This window comes from Rhyacophila brunnea, unplaced genomic scaffold (genome assembly GCF_057557595.1).
Source record: "Rhyacophila brunnea isolate RB1 unplaced genomic scaffold, BYU_Rbru_1.0 scaffold_8, whole genome shotgun sequence".
In the NCBI taxonomy this organism is placed as follows: Eukaryota; Metazoa; Arthropoda; class Insecta; order Trichoptera; family Rhyacophilidae; genus Rhyacophila; species Rhyacophila brunnea.
Window position 1 is genome coordinate 36,824,163 of NW_028233350.1, and position 25,320 is coordinate 36,849,482.

Below are 25,320 nucleotides of genomic sequence, written 5' to 3' on the forward strand. Positions count from 1 at the left end.
CATACTTTGTATTATTTCTCAATTCAGTCAACATAATACAACTATTTATATAATATATTCAAGGTAAGCTTTTAGGAATATATTACACTTATATTACATTAAATAAATTTACAAATTAATAAGATTTTTTTTTATTTTATACACATTGAACTTTCATATATATTATATCTTCCCTTAATAGACGTAATCCTGACACCGGTTAATAATAATATTGATACTTTATTAAGCGCTTTATAAATGTAACAATTATTATTAGTTATTTTAGTCGTAATTTGATAGGATGCACATAACTCAAATGGTAAAGCACAATGGCGCGAATCCAGTGTATGTGGGTTCGTGTCCCATTGAACGTCGTATTTTATTTCAAAATATTTTTTTCAATAAATTGTTTAATGATTATGTCTGAGGTGTATTAAAATTAGTTGTTATATTTATGTTTGAGTATCATAGGACATTTTAAAGAATCCATTTTATATCAAACACAGTTTTTACTTAATTATTAGCAGTTTTTGCTTAATTATTTTTGATCGAATAGAACGATATCATATTAATGAATGGCTTAACATATTCATTGTCCTACGTACCATTGTTTTCGATAACAAGTCCGTTAATGTATTCGCCTTAATATACATTAATGAACTTACTTTCATATTATTTGTAACGCTATTATGTAGGCATATTTTAATCCATAAAGTACGCATAAAGAAATATTGATTAAAAGGCGTTTAACTTTTTTCCATATTACTTCAATTATTTTTGGTATGCTATTTTATTTAGTTATACAATACTATAACTTATGTTTTTTTTATATTGTATTATTACGCATAATAATTACTCCAAAATATCTTCCAATATTTTTTTATAAAACCTTTTTACTAACATATTAATTTCACTTTCTTTCCGCAAATTTTCTTACGAATTTTCTGCCTACTTACCATTTTACTAATAATAAATTCTGAATCAAATATAAATATCACAATCATAATATATCATAATTTATTTTATAGAATAATAACAAAAGAAAAATCTTCATCAATAACAGAAATGTATTTATGATTTTGATTTAAATACTCTGAGGAAAGATATTTATTTTTCGGATTTATTAGAGCACATGTACAAATATACAAATCAATAAGAACAAACTGATATACTTAAATGTTATGTATAATCATTATATATATACCTATATTACAATTTTCCAGATAAACTAATGATAAAAAAATGTGACTAAGTACGATTACACACTAAATATTCTCTCTTCAAAATGACATTATGAACGTTCCAACAGTACGTAGCAAAGTGTTGTTTTTCATATAGCCCAGTGATTCTCAAAGTATGTACTACCGCCCTTCCAGGTGCGCTAGGAGACTCTTTGGGAGACGACGGACCTCTTAGTCTAGTGCGTAAGGCGCTGCTCTTTCATTTAGAAGTTCCGGGTTCGATTCCCGGTGAGGTCACAATATATGTATGTGATTTTCTCAAAATCTGGGTGTATGTGATTATTTCATTTATATTTCTAACTAAACAACCGTTACACTAAACTGCCATAATTGGGCCTCTTCGGCTGTTGTAGTGTTAAAAATAATCTAATATATATGTTTTATTGTCCAATATAATATATTATTCAATTATTTTAATTTAATATATTGTATGAAAAGATTTAATAAAAATATAAAAATATACCTGCTTTTACATGAATAAGTATTTTTAAGTGCTTTAGAGTTATGGGGGTATGCATGTAGAATAACAAACATCACTTTTAAATAGTTTTTCGCCAATGTGTCATTTTATGTATTTTGAAGTGGTAACGATTAATTCTTGTAAAAGTAAAAGAATAAATTTACTACCACTTCAAGTGATTTTATGAAAATTGTATTTTTAATTTATTTGACTGACTTAGTAGAAGTGTCCTGATTTCAAATTATAGATATTTTTGTGTAATCAATGTTTGTATTTATCTTTGGACGCGCTTTAAATTGGATATATCTATCCAAATAGAACTGTCATTTTTTGTTATCTTTAGATTTTTAAATGGATTTACAATGATGTTTATTTTATTAATACAAAATAAATAATATTTATTTTTTATTTTTTCCAGGAAAATCCATCACTCTCCGTATCATCGAAACAAGAAAATTTGAAAGACTCAATATCAAGATATCATAATATATTTTAAAATCAGTGAAAAAAATAATATAATTATTTTTAAAAATGTGTTAATTTTTCAGTGAATATATCAATATAACTAGTAGTAATTTAAATATAATAAAATTGTAATTAACGATTTTTTTTTTAAAAAACTGTGGTGAGTGAATATTAAAGTGTTGGCATTTTTTTATTAACAATCGTAAAGTTTCCCGATACGGATTCCCAATGAACGAATTTTTAAAAAGTAATATGCTCATTTCAATTTCATCATAATGAGATTCCAATGTGGAGTTATAGCCTCGAAGTTGCGGAAATCGGCCACGCATAATGGCCTATTACAATTCCTGATATTCCTGCCGGTGTTATGGGGGGCGATCAACGGACAATCAGGTAATTTAATTTCATATAATTTCCCCGTATAAGATTTTATTATATTCTTTATTATGTAATTTAAAAATAACTACGTTATATCTCATAGCACCCTTTATGTATAACATTGTTTTAATACCTCCCTAAATACGTACTAATTAGAGGGACGGAACAGCCAGATTTCCACGATACAGTTTTTAAAATCTTGGTATCAAACTAGACACAACGTTCTTCTTTAATTCATCTTGTCATTTTTATTCTTCTTCTGGCTGACGATCGTGATGACCTTTTAATTTTTCTATCCTTTGAGCGACCAAGATTTTCCATCCCTCTTGATCTTCCGCGTCTCTCAGAGCAAAATAAATGGTGCCCCCAGCTCAGCAGAGCTTGGTTAGCGACGCTATTTTTCTGCTTCGCCTTCCCTGGAGGCCTCCCAAATCCACCAGTCTCTCCAGGTGGTCCAGACCGCGTCTCAGACATATTGTTTAGAATAGTTCTGGATAATTGACTGGTTCGTCCTGTGTTCTGTCCAAGGAATACGAAGATTTTAATAATTATATTTATATGCGTTTTTTCTACGTTAAAGATGGAGCAGTATAATGCCTTAATATTTCGTATTCATCCAAAAAAATAGCTAGAGAATTAAGCATACTTTTTTTATCATTTTAACCGTGCACTATGTGGAGATATCAAGAAAATAGTAGCTCTAAGATGCAAACTTTAAAAACCTTAATAAAAATGCTCACAATCATAAAACATCAATGCACAAATAATACTGATAAAATCAGACGGTTGTATACACAATCCATTATAGTTAGAAAGTAATAAAAATCTTTCAATACCTAAAATATTATCGCAGAATTAGAGCCAAATACATTGGTAAGTCCACATTCAAAGTATTTTAGGTTTTCGACTATAAAAATTGAAACCAATTTGATCGAAAAAAATATTTCGAAAAACACTTAGAAGGTTTTAACTTCATATTTTTCAATACTCAGTCAGGAAAAAGTTAGCATTTATATATACGATTACTAATTTCTTTCAGATCAAAATCAAAAAGAAGATTTTTAACACACTAGCAAGTCAAATTGGTATAAGTATATTATTATTACTGTAAATATATTTTTTGTTGTTATGATACTTACTTACATTATCTGAAGTTTAATGTACCTACTTATAGCTTTCTGAAACAAAATATATATCAGAAGTTTGTAAGTAATTTTAGTGGTGAAAAATTACCAGTCCAGATGTATTGTATAAAATTTAACCATTACATATTTACAAGACTGATATGGTTTACATAAATTTTATTAAATAACAGAATGAGGAATATGATTCGAATATAGTTTATATTTTCCCAATGCATAAGTTTTTTAAACCTGATAATATTCATACGTAGATATTACAATATCAATGTGAATATGAAATTCGCTGTCAAGCTCGAACATGGTTATTTTTGATCGAATTTACCCAAACAAAATATAATTGCTTATATGTATACTGTATTATTAGAAACATAGCCATATAATATTATAATAAGTAGTTAAAACACGATATAGTACAGTACAAATTATACACAATTATTAATTTACACAACCTACTATTTTAGTATTAGTGTAATTACAATACATTGTACGCCATTTCGGATAATTTTAAATCCATTATTGCCTACAAAATGATTCTTTATTGTCAATACGTATTAGGAGCGATTATTGATTTGACAAAATTCATTTTAAATATCTTATTCTTCTAATCGTGCTACACCACAAACTATGACTAAGTATTATCGTATTTCCACTTCCATTATCTTCGGTCTTCAGTAGTCTCTGATGAGCTTTGTACGCCAACCAGCTTAAACACGTTCTCCTTGACTCCATATATTTACTCGAGTGTTCCCATTTTTTTGCTTATATGGGTGTTCATTTAGGATTATTATCTAAACGCGTGTATTTTAGGATAATAAGATACCTCATCCGCGAATCAAAGATACGATGTTGCCTTGTAAAAAAAATATTGAATGTAGATAAGGAAAAAATCTGTATCAAATTATTCTAGTCAAATAGAGGCATTTTTTTACGGCTAACTCGTCAAAAATTATTTCAAGAAATGAAAAACATTTATCGAATCAAAATAAACTACTTTATATTTGATGAGTTATGGGTAGTATGACTAGTAGTTGAGGCATTTAAGGGTTAGACCCTTATCCTCTACATCTGTAGCATTGAATCTATTGATTTAGTTGGTGATTTTAAATTAACTAGTTATGTCAGGGTTAAGCAAATTGTAAATATTGATATAGTTTCTTTCCATGGGCCGTCAGTCAATGTGGGGCCAAAAGCTGTTTGTAGTGAAGAATATGATAATAAAAAAAACATAAAAATAAATAACATAAAATTTCTATCATCATATCAAACACTACATAAAAAAATCCGGATGCTCTCGGTAAAAATAAATTGTGCAAGTCGTCTCTGGCGCTTGGATTGCTGATGCAGTTCCCGCGAATAGCATTTCATCTTTTACGATTAACATTCCACCTGTTTTTGATTTGGTATTATACGTTTTGTCTTTCAGGAATGGTAAAACAGATTCTCAGTTCGCTAAACATTTGATATCGAATTCGCATTCCATCAGTGACAAAATAACGCCAGAATGTTTGCATATATTATTAAGTAACAAAGGTCTAAAATTAAATTTACTCGAACAATTGGAAATTATCCAAAAGTAATAATTAATAAAAAATTGATAATGCATTCGTCGCCACTATTAAATATAATTTAAGCACATGATTAACAAAATTATACTAATAATATTTAATTTATTAATAATGTCAAGAAATAACCAAAACACTCGAACACTGTACTTTCGATAAATTTTGTAAATTTTGATATCCATTAAAAAAAACCCACTTAGGGTTTTCAAAGTATTAATAATAAGTATACAGAGTCATAATATTGTTTGAACGAATAAGAAAATGTATTCTGTCTCTATCTATGCGTATAGTATTTAAGCAAAGGCAAACGGCCTATCTGAATAGTCTTGATAATGGTGTTACAACCGAAATAGCTATTGACAAACCTTCTAAAAAACCTGTAGAATTTAATATTAATTATATTTTCATTTGTTTTAAAATGGAATTCTACCAAGTAAATGCTAACTCAATTAATAGATTCTAAAGTATTTAAATATCACTCAAAATATCGGAACTTATTTGAAAGTATATATAGCCAACAAACATACCCTATAAAGTCTCATACATTTTGATGCCTGAAGATGAGCCTCTAACATCGTCTCGAATAGAGCACACCTACTAATAATTAATTTTATTCTTGTTACTCTGCTTCCAGGTGAAAATTATAATAGATAGCTTAAAATATATAATTATTCAGTGTTATAACAGATGCCTTATGATATTACTACTTTGTTTTTCCAATATGATCAACCGTGGAGAATGTTTTTATATTTGAGTATTATTTACCTAAATAAATAGCTTCCGGTTATTATTCCAGCCTAAGGGTAGGTTTTTGGGGGTTAAGCTATTTCTATATTGGAGTTTTAATATAAATATAGTCCAGGCTATGCTAAAACGGACCAGTATAATACAGATAAGGATTAAGGTACATCTACTGTATATTACTTTAAATAATACAGTTTAACTTTGGATAGGATTCCCCGCTTTGAAGGGGAAATTCATCTGAAAATAACTTTCATGTTTATTATTCGATTAGAAAATTTATTATTTGGTACTCTACTCGAATTTATTCTTGTGCCTATAGATTTATGGGCAAGGATAAATTTATTTTCAACAGTATTAATAGTACATAGTTACAAATAAATGACTATACTATTGTAAATTATAGTTTTAAACAACACTAAATTGAAATTCTAATGGATTTAAGTTTTGTACTATTTCATTTCAGTCGCTTTTTGCGACCCAGGTTTTACCTTTCGGCATCTTTAGGCACTATGTGCACTCACCAAAAGGTAAATACACACCGACAACGAGTACAATTAATTCTAACTTATTGAGTTCCACATAGCGCCTGAAGATGCCGAAATGCAAAACCTGGGTTGCAAACAACGATTCAAATGGAATAATACAAAACTTAATTCCGGTAGAGTTTAAATTAAAATTCCATCAAGTAGCTTCAGTCGATAGTATTAATATAATACCAAATTGAATTTAGATACGTACATAAAGTTTTTTATCATTTTGAATTTAATAAGATCATATTGTAGCCTTTCACAAAGCGGATGCTGTATCAACAGATTTTGTATCTTCGTCCCCTTGTGTCATAATATACGAGTTCAAAGAAAGCAAGCAGCATGCTCCGCTCAATTTCACCATACTTTTAATCATGCATCAGGTCTCTTGGCCATACCTAACAACTGCTATTAATAGTGTTTTGTAAAAATTCATGTGTCGGTTCAATGCCTTATAATGTAACACATTTATTAGACCGAAGCGGCATTTGTTATCTAGCACAATAATTCTTCTTTTAATTTAGATGTATAGGCTACTTTTGGCTACTACTGGTAATAAATAACTTCAGGTACACGAAGAACAAGTGTATACAAACTAGCAACTTAATGATTGCTGTAATTTTAAGATTCAAGATAGAGAGTTCAATGCATGGTGTTACCATAATGATATTTCGGCCTAAGTAAATAATTGGTCGACCTAAACAGACCAAATTTAATTTCATTTATTCAAAACTCCCGCCTTTTCAGGATATAATTTCAAAATATACCAATAGAGGCCGCTCGCACTAAATTACTAATACAAAGTACATGCAAGTATTTTTATAAACGGGAGTTAATAAAGGCCGGGACAACAACATTTATTGTAATCGAATAATACTTGTAGCTGGGCGGCGATGTCTTTGTCGCCCATTTAATAGTGACATAATAAAATAATGTGTTATACCATATGTAATTTTTATGTAACTTACCTGTAAATAATAAAAGTATCTCCATGTGCTAAATGCAGTTTTTTAATACATCGAACCCACAATCTCTGAGAAATCTCACTCGATCGTATACAATGCAATTAAAAAGTTTACCTATAATGTTCATTAGTTTACAATTAATAGGTAACATTTTTTCAAGAGGATAACCGAATCTGTCAAAGCTTTTGAATTCAACGTATTTTAAGCGGCTTCTGAAATTACACTAATCTTACATTATCTTAAAACAGAGATGATGCCTTATAAAATACATACAACCGACATTTATATTCATACATACCAAAAGATTGACCCCATATCGCGAAAACGATCAATATGTATGTATATAAATTTTAATAGAATATAAATACTATCATTGAATAATTATCATTGAATATTAATTATATACTTATTGACTCAAAAATACCCACTATCGTCGCGCGGCTTAAGCATCGGCCTATAGCGTCGTGGGTCCCAGGTTCAAATCCTGGGTCTGGCAAGTACACGTCATATATATTTTTTTTATTTTTTTAAGAGTCAGAGTATGGACCTAATATGTTGAGAGCAAGTGGCTGACATCCATTTCTCCTAAAAACAAAATCTGTTAATACAAATCTCTCCTATGTGGAGACCCATAATATGATCTTATTAGGGTCGTACATGGTCGAAAAAAAAATAACTGTTATCATTCGTATAAAAAACTAAACAAAATAAAAATGTATATCTATTTAACTGAAATAAACAGTATGATGTTTTATTGTGATATTATTTTCAGTCAATTTACAATTAATGGACGTTCAAAAATACGTGTTTAATAAATCCAGCGGTACAGTGTTATAATGTTCACAATACGCTTTATTCAAGTTGTACAGTGAAAATTTAAAGGGGAAAATGTACACTTAATCCGTGATTTACACCAGCTATTGCCGGAGTCGGTCTATTCCAAAAAAAGTCTCCCTACTTTGCATAACTGTAAAACGTATGCTACAAATATAATATTACTGCCGGATTTTACATTTTACGAAGAGTTTTACGTAAAGCACCAAATTATAATACAATCATTAAATTTTATTGTGAAATGCGGATCTACATTTTACGTCATTAAAATTTTAATTTTCTTTCGAATTTTACATTGTTTTAAAATCAGAGGACCTAATTAAAACAATGTCACTATACTTCTCCCATAGGTAAGATAACATTTCGGTATATCGTCAGCCCATTTCTAACTTTTCGTAATAAAAAGATGATTTTGTTGAATTGTCATAATATAACAATTAGGGGTAGTTTTATTTTATATGCTGTAGATATTTTCATATTTTATCAATCAAATTAAATCATAATTAAATTATTAAATACATAATTATAGTAAAAAGGTTGCACCGATAATAACGATAGCCTAATCGATAAAAACACTCACGCAAATGGTGAATTATGTGAGTTTAAATCCTACTTGTATAATATCTTCTGCTATGAAATTATTTCTTGTTTGTTTGTTTATTTGCTAAGTTGATTTACCTGTACGTACTTTTTATTCTTAATGTCATATTGTGAAAGTCTCTAATTAATAATTTGTTGTGTGCTCAATGTTTCTTTTTTAAATGAATAAATTAATTTCTTAGGTTAGTCAAAATTATGATTAATGTTTTTGTTGTCCGGAATTCTACTCTGAGTAGGTATATAATATTATCAATATTTTCATTATATAATATTACTTAGTTTCAATTTTCAAATTCTTTTATATTATTATAAAAACTCATTACTATACTCGAACAAATCTTCTAGGCTACGTGTTAAAACTCTGAACTACAAGCCTCCCATTTTTAACCGCAATTCCATTATAAACTAACAAGCTCCTCCCATTTAGTCGACAACAGCGCCTTCCGGCTTTTGCCTAAATCTTCTTGTTGGAGAGTACATGGTGACAATTAATATCTTACAATTTCTGTTTTTATTGGGGTTTGAGCTACAACACCGTGGTACTGGAATGAATCGTCAATTTTTTACATGTTTTTTTGCAAAATTTTAACAAAATAAAACTTTTATATTTAGCCGTACTTTCAACAAAAATGGTTTCTTGAAAAGTAAAAATGTTAGAAAAACTAGGAAAATAAACAATCTACATTGTAAACTGTCGTACATTGTTATACGTGATCATTAAAAGACGTGCCACGTTTTAGTTTAGTTTGAATTCGTTGCTTATTTATATATATTTAAATAAAAATATGAATGTTGCCCTGAAAATATCATATTTAATTATATAAGGTGACAATTTTTTAGCAACGAATAGATAAAATACACAGATACCACATTTTGTGAAAATATAATGATGCCACTTTCTGTTTAACGAATGTCGCACTTATAACGGTAGTAAAAGGTTTTTGTTACGTCAAATATTTTTTTGTTGATACGTTTACTGTCCAAAACACCTGTCAATATCCCAAACGCTAAATTGTATTGACGAAATTTTGATCCCTACCATTGAATCGAGCTCTATGCCATAGATGCCTTGCCGGTTCAATAAAAAATATGAGCACCTTTCCTTATAATGTTAAACGTTCAACCATGAGTATAATAAAAACATGTTTTTGTGAAACTAATGGGAATTGATAAATCATATTTTAACAAAATATACTCTTACTTACAAATAAACAATATAAATTTAAGTTAAATCGAATCTACTTAATGATATTTTTATAATAATATTAAAAATAATTGGCTCTACAAACCGATGCATTTACTAGCAGATTTATTTACGATAAATGTATGTTAGTCACTTTATCAACCTATTAAGCTCATGCTCCTTAGCTCTATTCTATACACAAGGTGGCTATCGGAGAATTGTTACAATAAGTTAACCGTATAAACTTACAAAAAAGTGCTTTAACACCCTCTCTCTTGGCTGTGTTAACTTTTAGACCAAGATAGACAGTTTTAACAGTTTAGACGACTAACTTTTTGTAACAATTATAATACTTTAATACGTAAATATAATAAACTACCATTGATAGCCGCCAATAGTTGCCTTATGTTTAGAATAGACCCACTGAAACCAAAAACACGGCGTAGGAAAACGGTGATTTTTTCATATCCGGGATTAGACTCATGATTTTATATGCGGATACCGACGGATTTTTTTTTGAAAATGTCACCCAAATCAGGATACATTATTCTAATAGACAAATTTAAGAAATATTTATAATATATAACCTATATTTGTCTTAAAATAAGAAAAAAATATATAATGTCTAGGATTTTTTCTTCTTCGTCGTGTTTACATTTTCTTGGAGGCGGATTTATATTAAAGGACAACTACCGGTAACTAAATGTTTTGTTGTTGTAAGCTTGTTGAGTGGAGATAAAAGTTTAGTAAACGAAATACTCAATTGAATATAATATTGCAAGGATGGCGAAGCTATGGCCCGCAAGATGATTTTGCATGGCACGCGAATGTTTCATTTTGAAATAAAAAGAAGTGAATTTTTTATATAATATGTATTTAATAAATAAATGTTTTTTTTATCAAAAAATAAATAATCAAAATAAATACCTATATGAATACTTACTTATATAATATAATATTAAAAAAATAATGACGATATAGCCATGCGTATTGTCTTCGGTTTTTCATATTAAATTTACCAATCGATGCGCAAACGAAAACGTCAAAATTCATGTATAAATGACATATCGCATCGTATAAAAAATAGCAGGCAAATCCTTTTCAAGAATAATCATTATCCTCAATATAAATAAATACAAGGATCGGTCAATTAAAAATAAAAATATTCAATCAACACACCTTATGAAAATAATTATCGGCAGTCGTTAAAATATAAAAACTGCTTGTTATTTTTCCTCAAACATAATCTCTAAAAATGAAAAACCGTTCAGTGATGGAGAATATAATATGAAAGAAGAGTGGTTTAAATGCTTCCACGATCTCTTTGAAAATTTTGAAAATAAGGAAAACATATTCACAGAATAAAAAATATGCATTCGCCTAAAAATATTATTAAAGATAGAATATCAAGAACTCAATAATTGTAATTTTTAAGCTATTTTAATAGTATTTTTAAAAACTATTTCGCTATAAAAAACTGCGTGGCACGCCAGACAGTCGAAAAATATCATTTGGGAAATTTTAACACCCGTAAGTGAAAAGGTTCGCCAATCCTGCAATAGTGGGTTATCAAATTAGTACTTACTATAGAGTTTTAAAACGTTACAGCAGTCATTTTTTCTAATTCTCATCAAAATTGACATTTATTTTAAGTATTGTTTATCAAATTATCACAAATAGATGCACAGTTGTACAGCGTATACAAATTTTTTATATTCATACAACAATAATGAATCTATTCGAGGGACGTTCCGGGAATTCCGTGATTTTTATTGCCCAAATAATCGACCTAGACCTATTCGTAGTTTTAATTTGTAAAATTTAAGACAAAATGGTAATTTTTTCGATGTTAAAAATCCAACCTGTCAAAATTTTTAACTTACTGCTGACAATATCGATGTTGTGAATCAAAATGTAGGTAAAAATCCAGAACAATCAATTAAGCGTCGTTCTCAAGTTCTTGGACTTTCTTATGATTTTATTCTGATTTGCATTTCAAGGCATATACAATACAACACAAAAACTTAACCAAATGATCATTTGATGCATCAAAGTTTTGCTGATTAGGCCTTAGAGCAACTTAATCAATCACCTTTAGCGATGCAGCTCCTTTTTGATTAAAGGGCTTCGTAAATAAGCACAATTGTCGCATTTGGAGTAATAAAAACCGACATGCTATTCCTGAAACACTTTTACATTCACAAAAATGTTAGTTTGATGTAGTTTCTAGGCTGGAGGTTTAATTTGAGAATGCTACAGAAACATGATTAGGTACTGATATTTTTCTGGCATTAATTTGATGATTTTATTCTGGACAATTCGGTACGTTCCGACAATATGGTGCAATATATCGTACAGTTCATGGCACAATCAACTTATTGAGAGAAAAGTTCAGTATATAATATAATCACGTATTTAATAACCCTTTATTAATAAATTCACCAATATTCTATGCAACCTCGTAACTACAATTAATAGATTCATAATGACATCATCAAGTTTGGTTTTATATTTAATGTTAATTCATTAACACGATATTTTATTAGTTTTTTTGGCTATTTTAAATTAACAAATAATTTCAGTTCTATCTTCAGTGACTTTCGAATTCTTTAAAGCCCTATCTTAAATTTGTAATCGCATTTATCATTAATTATCCGCCCTTTAGAGTGTGTTACCGCCCAGCCTACCTGTCTACTCTCAGTATGTCACTAATTACATGACCCAAGTGTGTATTTTCTTCAGTCACCTAAAAACCACAATGTCCTTCTCGACACAGCATTTTAGTGCAATGGTATATGTTTAACTGTTTGTTTCACGTTGGTACAAAAATGAAATAATACTTTAATAATGATGTACTGGTGAGATCTATTTAATTTCGAATCAATTATTAGAATGCACTGAAAGACTTGATTCGAGTGGAATACCGTATGTACTATGCCGAGTGAAGAACTCGTGACAATGGCAGTACGTCTCGTGATGGACTCTATGAGTTAAATGAGTATTTATAAATTATCCTTCTTATTAGTTAGTATTAGCAGTATATATATTGTCGAAATTCTTAATCAAAACAAATACTACTGATCTAGTTATGATTGGGGAACGCTGACAATAATTAATGTTTGGTTTTAACAAAAAAACCTACATATTAAAGTGTGTCATTCATTTAATGCTGAGTAGAATGGTTGCTATATATATAATTCCAGTTATTATCCAGAATGTAACCTAAACGTTACGGAACACACTTTATATAAAGAAACTCTGTTTATTACACACGTTCTGTCAATTACAATAACTGTGTTGTAGCTTATTCTCATATCGTGTTTGGTCTTTTTGGTCTTGTAAATTAAACCTCTATTATTCATATGCTTTCGTTAACTTATTAATATAATATATATATTAAATATTATATTTTATTTACATACTTTAATGACTGATGATAATTTGGCTGTACAATATTATAAACACCATAAATAATATTATTTAATAACGTAAAATCTATACTATACTATATTAGGCAAGGCCTTTTACCGAATCAAAACAAACACAGATGTATAAGAAAATCAAAAACTTATATTGCTTTGAAAAGTAATGCCTACATTATGTTAGGCGTACTAAAAATAATTTTGCGGCTGAATCATTTAGTAAGATTCTTTTTGTCAGAGTTATATAATAATTTATTTTAAATTACTTTATGCTAATAACAAAATTATTAATAGGAAACTTTTGTCAATTATTTTTATTTACCAAATTCCAATTCACAAAATACTTGAAATAATTATATCTTCAATTTATTTCTTTGTAGGTATCTTTTTTATATTTTAAAAGACATTCTAGAATCTTACACTCTATAATACAATTTTTTATAACTCAAAAAATATTTTCAACGTAAAATATTCAGGCGATAAATAATAATATTGTTATTTTTTTTTATTTTGTAAGTATGTATATAATGTTGACCAATTTCATACCCATTAAAAAAATCATTTACTTTCTGGGTGAGTTCCTTTATCATTTGTTATGCGAGTCCAAATGTCACCCAGTCCACCTTTTTTCTAGGAAATTTTTTAATAATATGTATATTTCTGATATTTTTCAAGATTATAATAAAATATATCCAATAATAAAAATCTAATATAATATATTATCTTGTGTCGGTATTTAACAAAATATTTTTTGATTTTTACTTAATAATTTTTACTAATAATTACTTTTCATTATTTTTCAACGGATTCTAAAATTTTATTAATAAAAAAACTGTTTAATTAAAATAGAATGTAAATTATAAAATTATTGTCTGGCATTTATTTTATCAGAGAAATAATGGTGAACAAAGAACATGATATTTTAACTATTAATAATTAATTATAAAATGAATTGTGTTGCAAATTTTCATGTGAGTAATATCTTTACTTTTTGTTCTTTATGTACGAAATATAATAATACACAAAGATCTTTTAAAATACCAGGAAAGTTTTTCCAAATCTACGTTTTAAAAAATGTACCTTATTGCCTTTGTCTGAAATATGAATATGAAGTGTTAATAATTAATACATATTATTATGTAATAAACAAATACTAAAACATAATATAGTAAGCACCAAAGCACAATTTTTTAATTTACGTAAATGCTAAATAACTTGACGCCCATATGACGACTTAAAGTGTCGTGTAGGGATCCCGAGCAATTTTTGATACCTATGAATCCCGAAATTGGTAAACATAATCCCGGAATTTCGGGATTGATTTTTTATCAATTTTTATGAAAATAAAATAAAAAACTAAAATATAACAGAAAAAATACTTTTAATAACAAATAACTAAATTAGAAATAAACTGAGTTTGAATGAAGTTTGATTTATACCCATATGTAAGTTGCCGATTCATTTTATTTTTTCACATAAATCAATAAAAATGAGAAAAATTGGAAAAAAACAATTCTTCGCACTTTTAACAAAGTAATTCCACCATGATCTTATAAGTTTTACGGCAGTTTCATATTTGGCTGATTAATTAGATTTATGAAGCGAAAAGGCCATACACCACGATTTGCATTACTGTGTTAAATCTAGCTAACCCATTAATTAAGTCTTTACTACCAGAAACAGTAATCTCATATTAAATTCACATTATTATTTATATTACATTATTCCATTAAACTTATGTATCTTCAAGATTGAACAATTAACATAATTAACAATAATAATTTCAAAATAAAAAGAACTTTTATATACAAAGTTTTTAAATTTTCTGTTGAATTATTATAATAATTAAATAAAAAAATCAAACAAACAAACAAATTAAAAATACTGAAATGTCATTTTGACATTTCATTTTGATTTCCATAGTAACGCACGTATATTTTAATAATTTAGTTGCTAGGACCACCGCCTTCGTAACCAATAATAGTCTTTAACTTTTTACGGATTTTTTTGAAATATCTTTCTATACAAAACAGAATTAATTGAAAATGAATTCGATTCTGCTTAAGGATGGCTAAAAGTATTAAAAGAATACATTGGCATCGTGTTCTGATATATTTGTCTAGCTAGCCGGGAAGTTAGTTAAAAATCGATTGCAAGATTTGTACCGGACAAACAACTACCGCACAAATAAGAATACGAGCTAATGAAAACGTTGCATAAAAATGTCTAAAATAGTATAAATTATATATTTTTGCCCGATTGTATCAATGTTATTTGTAAATATTAAAAAAAATGTATTAACTATGGAAAGAATGCCAATCCCGGGATTATCAAATTGTAATCCCGAAATCCCGGGATCAGAATTTTTGCTCGGGATTGGATTCCCTAGTGTCGTGGGCCTCATGTTCGAATCCTGGGTCTGGCAAATACACAATACATATTATTTTTCAATTTATGTTTGGAGTCAGAGTATGGACCCAGTAAATTGAGCAAGTGGCTAACACCCATTTATCGTGAAAATAAAATCTTTTAATACAATCTCCACTCTGTGGAGGCCCATATTATTATGATCCTCTCATGATCGAGCATGCTGAAGCAAGTACGTAAGTAAGAATTAAATGCTATTAAAAATTATATTCGCACACAAAATAGATTTAAAATATAAAAATAAAAAAATAGTACCGAATAAATTTAGTTAAAAAATATACAATATCAAAAGAAAGTACCTAATGCAATTTGTTTGCAAACTGATTTATAAAAAAACTTCATGTTGATTCCTAATAATAAAACTATGTATCGGTACATATTATAAGTATTGTATAAATAAACCCTAGTAGTCCAGTGCGTAAGATGCTGGCCTTTCATCCGGGTGCTCCGAGTTCGACTCAGCGAGGTCACAACATATTTATATCATCATCATCATCATCAGCCTAAATCTATCCACTGCTGGATGATGCCTCTATAAGCTGCTTCCACTTCTCTCGGTCCTGTGAATTGTGTTGCCACGTACTTTCGCAGAATTTTATCATTTTATCAATCCAGCGGCCTCTAGGTCTACCTTGGGGACGTTTTGTACTTCTTGAATACCACACTGGATGACTAGATCTTTCCAACGATTTTTATATGATTTTCTCAAAGCTTGTATATTTTTGTGATTGTTTTTCTTATATTACTAAATATACTACTGTTTGCTACACTACTGTCATTGGGTCACTTGGCATGTTGTAGTATTATAAAAAATATATACGTGTATATTGGGCGCGTGAATAGTTTCTTCAAAGCTGACCACCCATTTTGTCTTAAGCGTAAAGTGCTCAACCAATGTGTGATTATGTAAATTACGAATAGCGTAACGTAGCATGGAAAGGTGCATGTCGGGCATAACGCGTAAAGATCACAAAATAAAGCAATGAATAAGGAAGCAGACAATAGTACGCGATGTGATAGAAGTCACTAAGCAGATTGAATGGCAATGGGTGGATATGTTGCTCTGCAAGTGGACAACCGCTGAATAAATTCCGTCATATAGCGGTACCCAAGGGGCACTAGACGCCCCAGGGACGCCCTAAAATCCGCTGAATAGACGAACTCAAAAAGTTTGGTGGGTGTACGTGGTAGCAAAAAACTAGGGACCAAAAAGAATGGAGAGAGCTAGGAGAGGCATTTATGCAACAGTGGATGATATATATGTATATAATATGTTTATATTAAGTTTTAATGTTTTCATCCGAAATACACACCTTCAATTATGTACTTTCCATAATTCTTCATTTATCAATTATATTGTATTATTATTCAATATATAAACTCTGAAAAATAATGTTATCGGGAAAAATTTATCTTCAGAATATACATAATATGGAGAAACATCGGTTTTTGTTAATCCTACATTTCCAAGCATGTAAAAGAGCGTTTAGAACGGAATCGTCTGATAAATCGATACGTTGTTCGAAAGGCTGTCAGCATTCTAAATTTGGAAAACTAGAAATAACAGAATATTTTGTTTCTCACCATTATAATGTAAACACTATAACGTAATAGCGTGTTCAATCAATACTCACTGTATGTACAACTTGATAACCTGGATATGAACAGGTAAATTTATTGTGTGGGTGAATTATACTTTCACAAATATTATATCGTCGTGGAAAGGAAAAAGAGTGTAATCCACACAACTCAAATTTTACAGGAGGCACAAAAATGTTTTTGTTATGGTTTTCGGTCAAAATTAAAATACATTAATTATATAACCTTGAAGTATATGATAAATAATAATTTGGTTATTACATACTTAATATCGTATTAATTGTTGAATTAATAAAAAAAGCACCAACAAAAATGATGGTTAAGTCGTTTTTCCCACATGAATTCCTTCTTTTAAATTGCTAGCTAAATTAAGATTATAAATCGGCATTTGTAGCTTACATCCTTTGGGCACAAGGTGTATTTAGTTGATTATAACGTTATTATGCAATAAAACTTATTTTGAAAAAACTAAGGGTTCCACCCTTTTTCCTTTCAACAGTCGATATATATATATATCACATTTGCATTTACAGTGAGAGTGGTAAATCTAATAATGAAGGAAATTAAAATTTTTCATAAATTTACTAAGAAAATACATTCAAATGAGTCTTAATTTTATTAGACTATTCAACAAATAATTCACTATTGTAACATACTTCTATTGAACATACATAATTTGAAAACACTTATCAGAAATATTTAAGCCGTTAGAAAAAAATTAAATACGACACCAAGCAAGATTCAAACCTGCGCCCCCTAGGATTCGTGCCCATGTCCCCGATCACTAAGCTATACGCCATGTCCAATCTAATTACGACGATTTTAAGTAGTATTTTTACAATACTCTCTGAAGCGCCTTCTAAATATCGTTACTTATTGGCAATCGGCTTTTGTTTTTTAATTCTTAATTACTAACCGATACCAGGATCACTCCTGGGAGCGAATTCTGGTGGGCACTTATTCGAATCCTTCTCTGTATTTTTATAGTATTTATATATTTGTGTTAAGTGTTTTCAAATTGTCTATCTTATTTTTGTATCACGTTTATGTTTTCAATATGTATTTTATTTATAATTTAGTAATCTGGCAGGTGATTTATATTTTTTCATATTTTTCATGTTCTACAATCAATAATTTTGTTGGTCAATTTAATGCGTTCTATTTTGATACAAACTGTCACAACAGTGGCAGCCATCAGTGTTGCCATGTTTACTGAAATTTACTTATTTTTAATATTGGATAAAAGGTCACATTTGCGTATTTTTTGAAGATACTTGTGAGATTAGAACAATAGTACGCTTTGAAGGCCAGTAATCTATTTTTTAATTGGTAAAATAAAATTTCATATTAGAACGCTGCAAAATACTCTTTTACAATGTAAAAGATTTTATAAAATAAATTATCCTTCATAAAATATGTTTGATATTTATACATATTCTCAATTTCGGCCTAATAAGGCAAGCTTGTGCTAAGATTTAAGTATACGAGAAATGATTTAAAATTATTTTAACATTCATCTATTCTATTTATTTGAACAGCATAGTAAATGTTCTTCACTGGGTTACATTATTCGGGTGCCAATCGCATCAGATAGTTAAAGAGAGTGTTTTTATAGAAGTATTTTTGAAATCTACAAAGATAATCTCAAAAAAAAACCTAATATTGTGCTGACTTTGAAAACTATTGAACCAAAGGCACGTCAAAGCAAGTTCGCAGTTTTTTCAAGATTATAAAATAATCGAGTTAACATTTTACGGGGTATCAAATAGTAGAAAACTGTATAAACTTAATTTATCGTTGGCTCATTTCTGTCCAAATACAAATCATGCGAACTTCAACAGTGGGAAAGTATCTCATCAGATTTGTATGCGGATTAGCTTTTAGCCAATAACTCAACATATTGGACCCGTGAGCCGTATCCAATCAGACATATTAATTGAAAAACGTTATAAGAATTTGACCCAGCAATAAGCGACCATTCAAACCTCTGCTTAGTGAAGCCACAGTGGTGGTTGCAAATTATTATTTTTGGTAGTGTATACGGATAATAATATCTGTATAGATGAGGTTGTCAATAAATATAACATTAAACAACCCCTATGTTATTCATTACAATAAAAATAAGAATCTACTATTGCAAAAAAAACATATATAAACTATTTAAAACAACATACGTTAGTCTACTATTGTATGTATGTAATAATAAAATTAATTGGATATTAATCTGTTTTTATTGTGAGTCATAAAAATATACACTATATTTAATTCAAAAATTTGAACGCAGTTTTGCGTAACTCTCAATAAAATTATGTTTATTCTCTGTTTGTGTATCTACATTACAATACATATTTTGATTACATTAAAAAATGATATTTTCAAATATTATATGACACAGAGTTGACAAAAATATTTCAATTTTAAAATAAAGTTTTATTTAAATTTAAATTTAAAATACTGTTATTCATATTACGTATTAATGTAAAATGGGCAAGTTACAAGTGATGTATAATGATAATATTAAAAAGTTGGTAATCACCCACGATGGCCGCGCAGCTTAAGCGTTGGCATATAGCGTCGTGGGTCCCAGATTCGAATCTTGGGTCTGGCAAGTACGCATATTGTTTTTCAATTTGTGTATGAATCAGAGTATGGACCTAATAGGTTGGGCAAGTGACTGACATACATTTTTCGTAAAAACAAAAGTTGATAATACACACCTCCCCTGTGTGGAAGCCCATATGATCCTATTAGGATCGGACATCGGTCAGATGATGATATTAAAAGCAAAATTTAAAAAATTCTACCATACAATGTAGGCACTCAATACTCCCACAGCAGTACTGGATATCTAGTACCTACTTTATTTTATTTGTTAGTAATACATTGTTTGAATTTAGCAAACAAATGAGCACACAATTCTCAATAAAACTAAATCACACTTGCACCCCTCTCTAAATTACAAAATTGCATCTGTCATCAATATTAATTTAATAGATCATGAATATAATATATTATTGTATTATTTTTTTACGGACCTATATGACTTAAGGTTGTGAATGATTTGGCCATCGGGCAGTCTTTTTTAGGGGTTGGCTCCACCTCTATCGATATAATATTATTAATTACGATTTGACTGAGTACCATAACTTTTCCATGTTGTAATTCTCGCGAACTATTAAACCAAAAACTAGAGAAGTAGACAGTATGGTGGAAGTAAACTGATAAGATTATGCGTTGGAATCGTTTGTTCACTTAGTATCTACACACAAGACTCAGCACCCATGTTGGGCACTATATGCTATACCGTAGTAAAGTTTAAACTTTCAAATATTATGCACTTACCTAAACAAAATGCCATGAATGAAAAGGTAAAATTAATATAAAAATATGAAGAATTTAAGAACATTTATATTCATTATTTTATTTATACAGTTATAGATGCAGAGATAGAGTCTGGAAAGACTTCAGAGCTGACCTCCGGAGGAACGACAGTGTCAAGTGTGGCCGGAGGACCAGCTGACCTCCCGTGCGACATCACTCTCAGCACAGCATCTGATTCGGTCATTCTTGTCGTGTGGTATAAAAACGACAAACCAATATACAGGTAAAAACACTACTCTTTCTTTTCAAAGATACCTAATTAATTTAATAGTACACAATATAGAAAGCTAGTTACCTACTATTTCATTCCCTTGTATGGTAAAAGGTTATAGATGACCAGTATAGAATTATTTTACTAGACATAGTTTTTACTTGAGAGGTAAATATCTCTTACTATGATTTACGATTATTTTTAGTAATATATTATTATCAAAGACAGTGATTCGAGTTTTTGTCTAGAGTACCGCTAAAATTGTAAAAACTTTTGAAAAAAAGTATGGTTTTCCACCTTTTTGTAATAAAATAAAAATAATTAAGATTTCCATGAGGCCGATTAATTCGTATAAAATGAATCAATTTCAAAGTATACATTGATTATAATCAGATCTATACTAAAGCTTCGATTCTGTAATTCGGTTCTAATAAGATCAAAATAAAGAAAACAAAATACCTACGAAACTATCTACCTACTCGGACTGTAATCTACAGATATAAGAATATTATGGGTATCGTATTTTATTTCCAAAACTCAAAAATAAGTGGTTATCTTTATTTTGGAATATCTTGTCCGATCATATTATGTACACCACACGACGTCTTCATGAATCCTTGTTGCTCTACATTCTTCCTAGACCACGCCAGTATCCGGTAACTACACTATATTATTTCTTCTTCTTCTTCCGCCATATCCGCCCCTTAGTTTGAGCATATGGATACCACGTGGCGCCTCCAAGAATCTCTGTCCCTCGCCAGTTTTCTTGTTTCGTTCTAGGTCACATCAGCATCCCGTAGCTTTGCTGTATACACTCTATAGATAGTTTTTTAGCGGCCTTCTAGGATATCAGAATCCGGTGGGCTTGAAGAACAGGCAAGCCAGGTCCAACGTCGCCTCATCACTCTCAGCGTAATGAGAGGCTGCTTGGTGCATATTATATACTGTGGATGGTATTTAGCGGCTTTTCAGGATGCCGGAATCCGGTTAAGGCATATATGGCACGTGGCCAAGCCAGGTTCAATATCGCTTTTTCAGCATTCATATCATTGCTACTCTTAAAGACATTACCACCGCGAACCCAGTATCAGTTGCCAGCATCTATTCTCAAACCTCAGTATAATATATTATGAATTAATATGTTTTTTTTAGAATCACTGATTTCAGGCAGAATAAAGCTTTAAATTTAAAATCTCTACTACAACTCTTATATTTGAAGGAATTCCGGTTCCTGTTTAAAAACAATTAGCTCACGGTCCCACAATTTGAAATCGGTTCCATTTCTAAGTGTGTAGTTATAACACTGTCTTGTTGATGATTATGATTAAACAAATTCAATCATATTTAGAAAATATAATATACACATAATATTTGTATAAGATGACCAGTTAGTTTCAGACGTAAAGTAAATCTTTTTGTCATATTTCAACCTTATTAAACCTAATATTCGAGGAGTTACAGAAACATGTTATGGAGTTATGGCCATTTAAACATTAACATCTTCTGTAAAACCAGTCTACACCTAATTATCGTTGAATTGAGATTGTTTGAATAGATTGCAATATATTATATTATTATACTATATTAAATGAACAATCTTATTTAAGAATAATTATATTTAAAATGTTATTTATTAAAAAACGGTCATGCTTACCAACCTTTGGCGTATAATATTTTATTATTGGCACGATATGAGTTTTCCAAGATTTTTAAAAATATTTTAAGGGTTCTTCCAATCAGAAAAGGTTGGCAATTACTTATACTATAAATACTAAAGAAAATCAAAGTGTCTATCAAATTGAATTAGCACGTATATTATATATTATGTACCTTTCTGTTTAAATTGTCACTCGTAGGTTCCATTCCACATGTCGAAAGTGATAGGAAATACGATAACAGTGACTATATTAATAATTCATATATTTCACATCTTCGAATAATAATAATATGGGATATAGAATTTTGTAATTTGTAAAATGTATAATAATAATTATCCCACTTCATATTTAATACATTCAAAAATTATTAATGTATAATACAATTGGGGTAAAATGATTTATTTCGTATATCCACAAATAAGTCCACAAAAATTTCAAAATGCTTATCGGCTGGTATTGAACTAACATTTCGACGTATTAAAAATAACTTTTGTAAAAAAACTTTTAACGAACAAAGATAAAAATAAATCTTTTGATAACAGTAGCATTTATAAATTAGCGCATACCAACTGTGACAGAGTCTATATTGGGAAAACTCAGCGTTCTTTTAATATTACGGTTAATGAATATATTTGATGGCTAAAAATGATTATTTTTCAGATTTTTTAAAAATATTATTTTAAAATAGCCATCACCTCATTAAAGTTAGGATTTTTGTAATTCAAAAAACTCGAAGCCTTCGAAATGTGGGAGGATATTGATGATAAAAAAAGACCAAAGAAATATCATATCAATAAAGGATATAATATTATTATCATCGTCTATATTATATTCTTATCATTCAAGGGAAAATCTCCGTTATGCAAGGCAAACGTCCTTACTCAAAAATCATTGCTCAGCATTACATCCCTATTTAGACCAACGGAATATAGGGAAAAAATAACTGAATCATTGCAGACATGCAATAGCGGATTTGGCAAAGACAGAAAGTTTATCAATAAACGGCCTCAGCCAAGAAAACTTTTTTTAAACAGAGAATATTTAAAATATACAATATAGATATCATGTCTAGACAAGTATCATTAATAAATTCAACACTTAAAAAGTATTTTACAAAAAACAAAACTTCACCACTTTTGTATAAGTATAAAACGAAGCGAGGAATATTATTTGTATTATGGAAATATTAACTTATATTAATAATCTTTTTCTATTCATTATCCATTTTTTCTCAAAGTGTAAATCTTTGCGAGCTTACAATCCTTATTATTAAGAAATGTTATTTTTTTATCGCGGGATAAAATATCTCCGGTGTAGAGACACAAAATTAGAAAAAAACAATTCGGAAAAAATTCTTTAAAATATTATGTTACATAAAACTGAGCGTTTCATAAAAAAAATGAAAGCACCAGGATAAAATATAATAGGCGACTTTTATTTCATATTTTTTTAACGCGTAATGATATTGGCCAGATATCGCAGAGATTAAGAATATTTCTTGTTACAAATTGGATTAAAATATCACGAAGATTTATTAGGTAAGGATTCGCGGACGGTTCCGACGAGTATAAGTGGGATTAGGAAGTACTTACGCACTTAAATGAGCTTCTGCCTGTTGGTCATACAAACCCCTAATCTCAAACAAAGTTACTTAATATTATAATAATCTACAATAGAATCAAGTAAATAAAATTATGTTTTATTATTTTGTGATGTCAAATTATTTTCGTGAAACGGTTTAAATTTTATATTTCAATTTAGTAATATTTCTTTTATCTTCAGTTTTAAATTGCCATTACCCATTATTAGATAATATCTATATTATTACAAACAAGGAATATAAAAATATTTATAAAATTCTTTACCTTGTTGTTATATAAACGCTTGAAGGTAGAGAAATATGAGATAAACTTCAACGTGTGTTAAATATGGTATTGTTTGCAATATTTATGTATGTATAATAATAGATATAAATTAAATTTTATCACGTAAACAAAACATGCATCCAAAATTAGTAATATCTGGGGACATTGATTAGGCTTTGTATTTATTGTGTATTAAATTATATCCGGCTTCAAAGTCTTATAGCAACTGTCATGCTTTGTACTTACACTCCACAAATGAGAATAAACATTTAACTGAGCATTTATAGAGAAAAGATCTGTTTAATTATCTACCTAATAAACATTTTTTTATATTTTTCTAATAGCGTAATACAAAACCAAAAGATTGACGTCTAACTTACGATACTGAAATCGGAGTATTAGTTTAAATAAGAAAAATATGATATATTATTCATAATATATTTTGAACGCATTAGTAGAAGTAAGTAAAAATAAGCGACGTAGGTACCTATTGTTACTCATTGTTTCTGTTTTCTACTGATGCCTCTTAGCATTACATTCTTAAGCTAAGGCACCTTACATACTAATGACTGATCTCCAGTAACTACGATTGTTAATAACTAGAAAGCTCTTCTGCAACCATGGACGTAATTGCCATTTTCCTTTCTTATGCCTCGACTTATTATTATACTAATACA

The 25,320-nt window shown here is 29.2% G+C and overlaps 1 protein-coding gene across 1 annotated transcript in view; it reads left to right on the top strand.

Moving 5' to 3' along the window:
- The first annotated feature begins 2,248 nt into the window (after positions 1-2,248).
- Positions 2,249-25,320, top strand: part of LOC147064181 (uncharacterized) — a 61,873-nt gene continuing 38,801 nt past the window's right edge. Inside the window, exons 1-2 of the mRNA XM_085959237.1 lie at positions 2,249-2,538; positions 20,961-21,132. Coding sequence (XP_085815363.1) covers positions 2,421-2,538; positions 20,961-21,132 — 290 coding nt within the window. The 5' untranslated portion in view covers positions 2,249-2,420. The remainder of the gene's footprint in view (positions 2,539-20,960; positions 21,133-25,320) is intronic.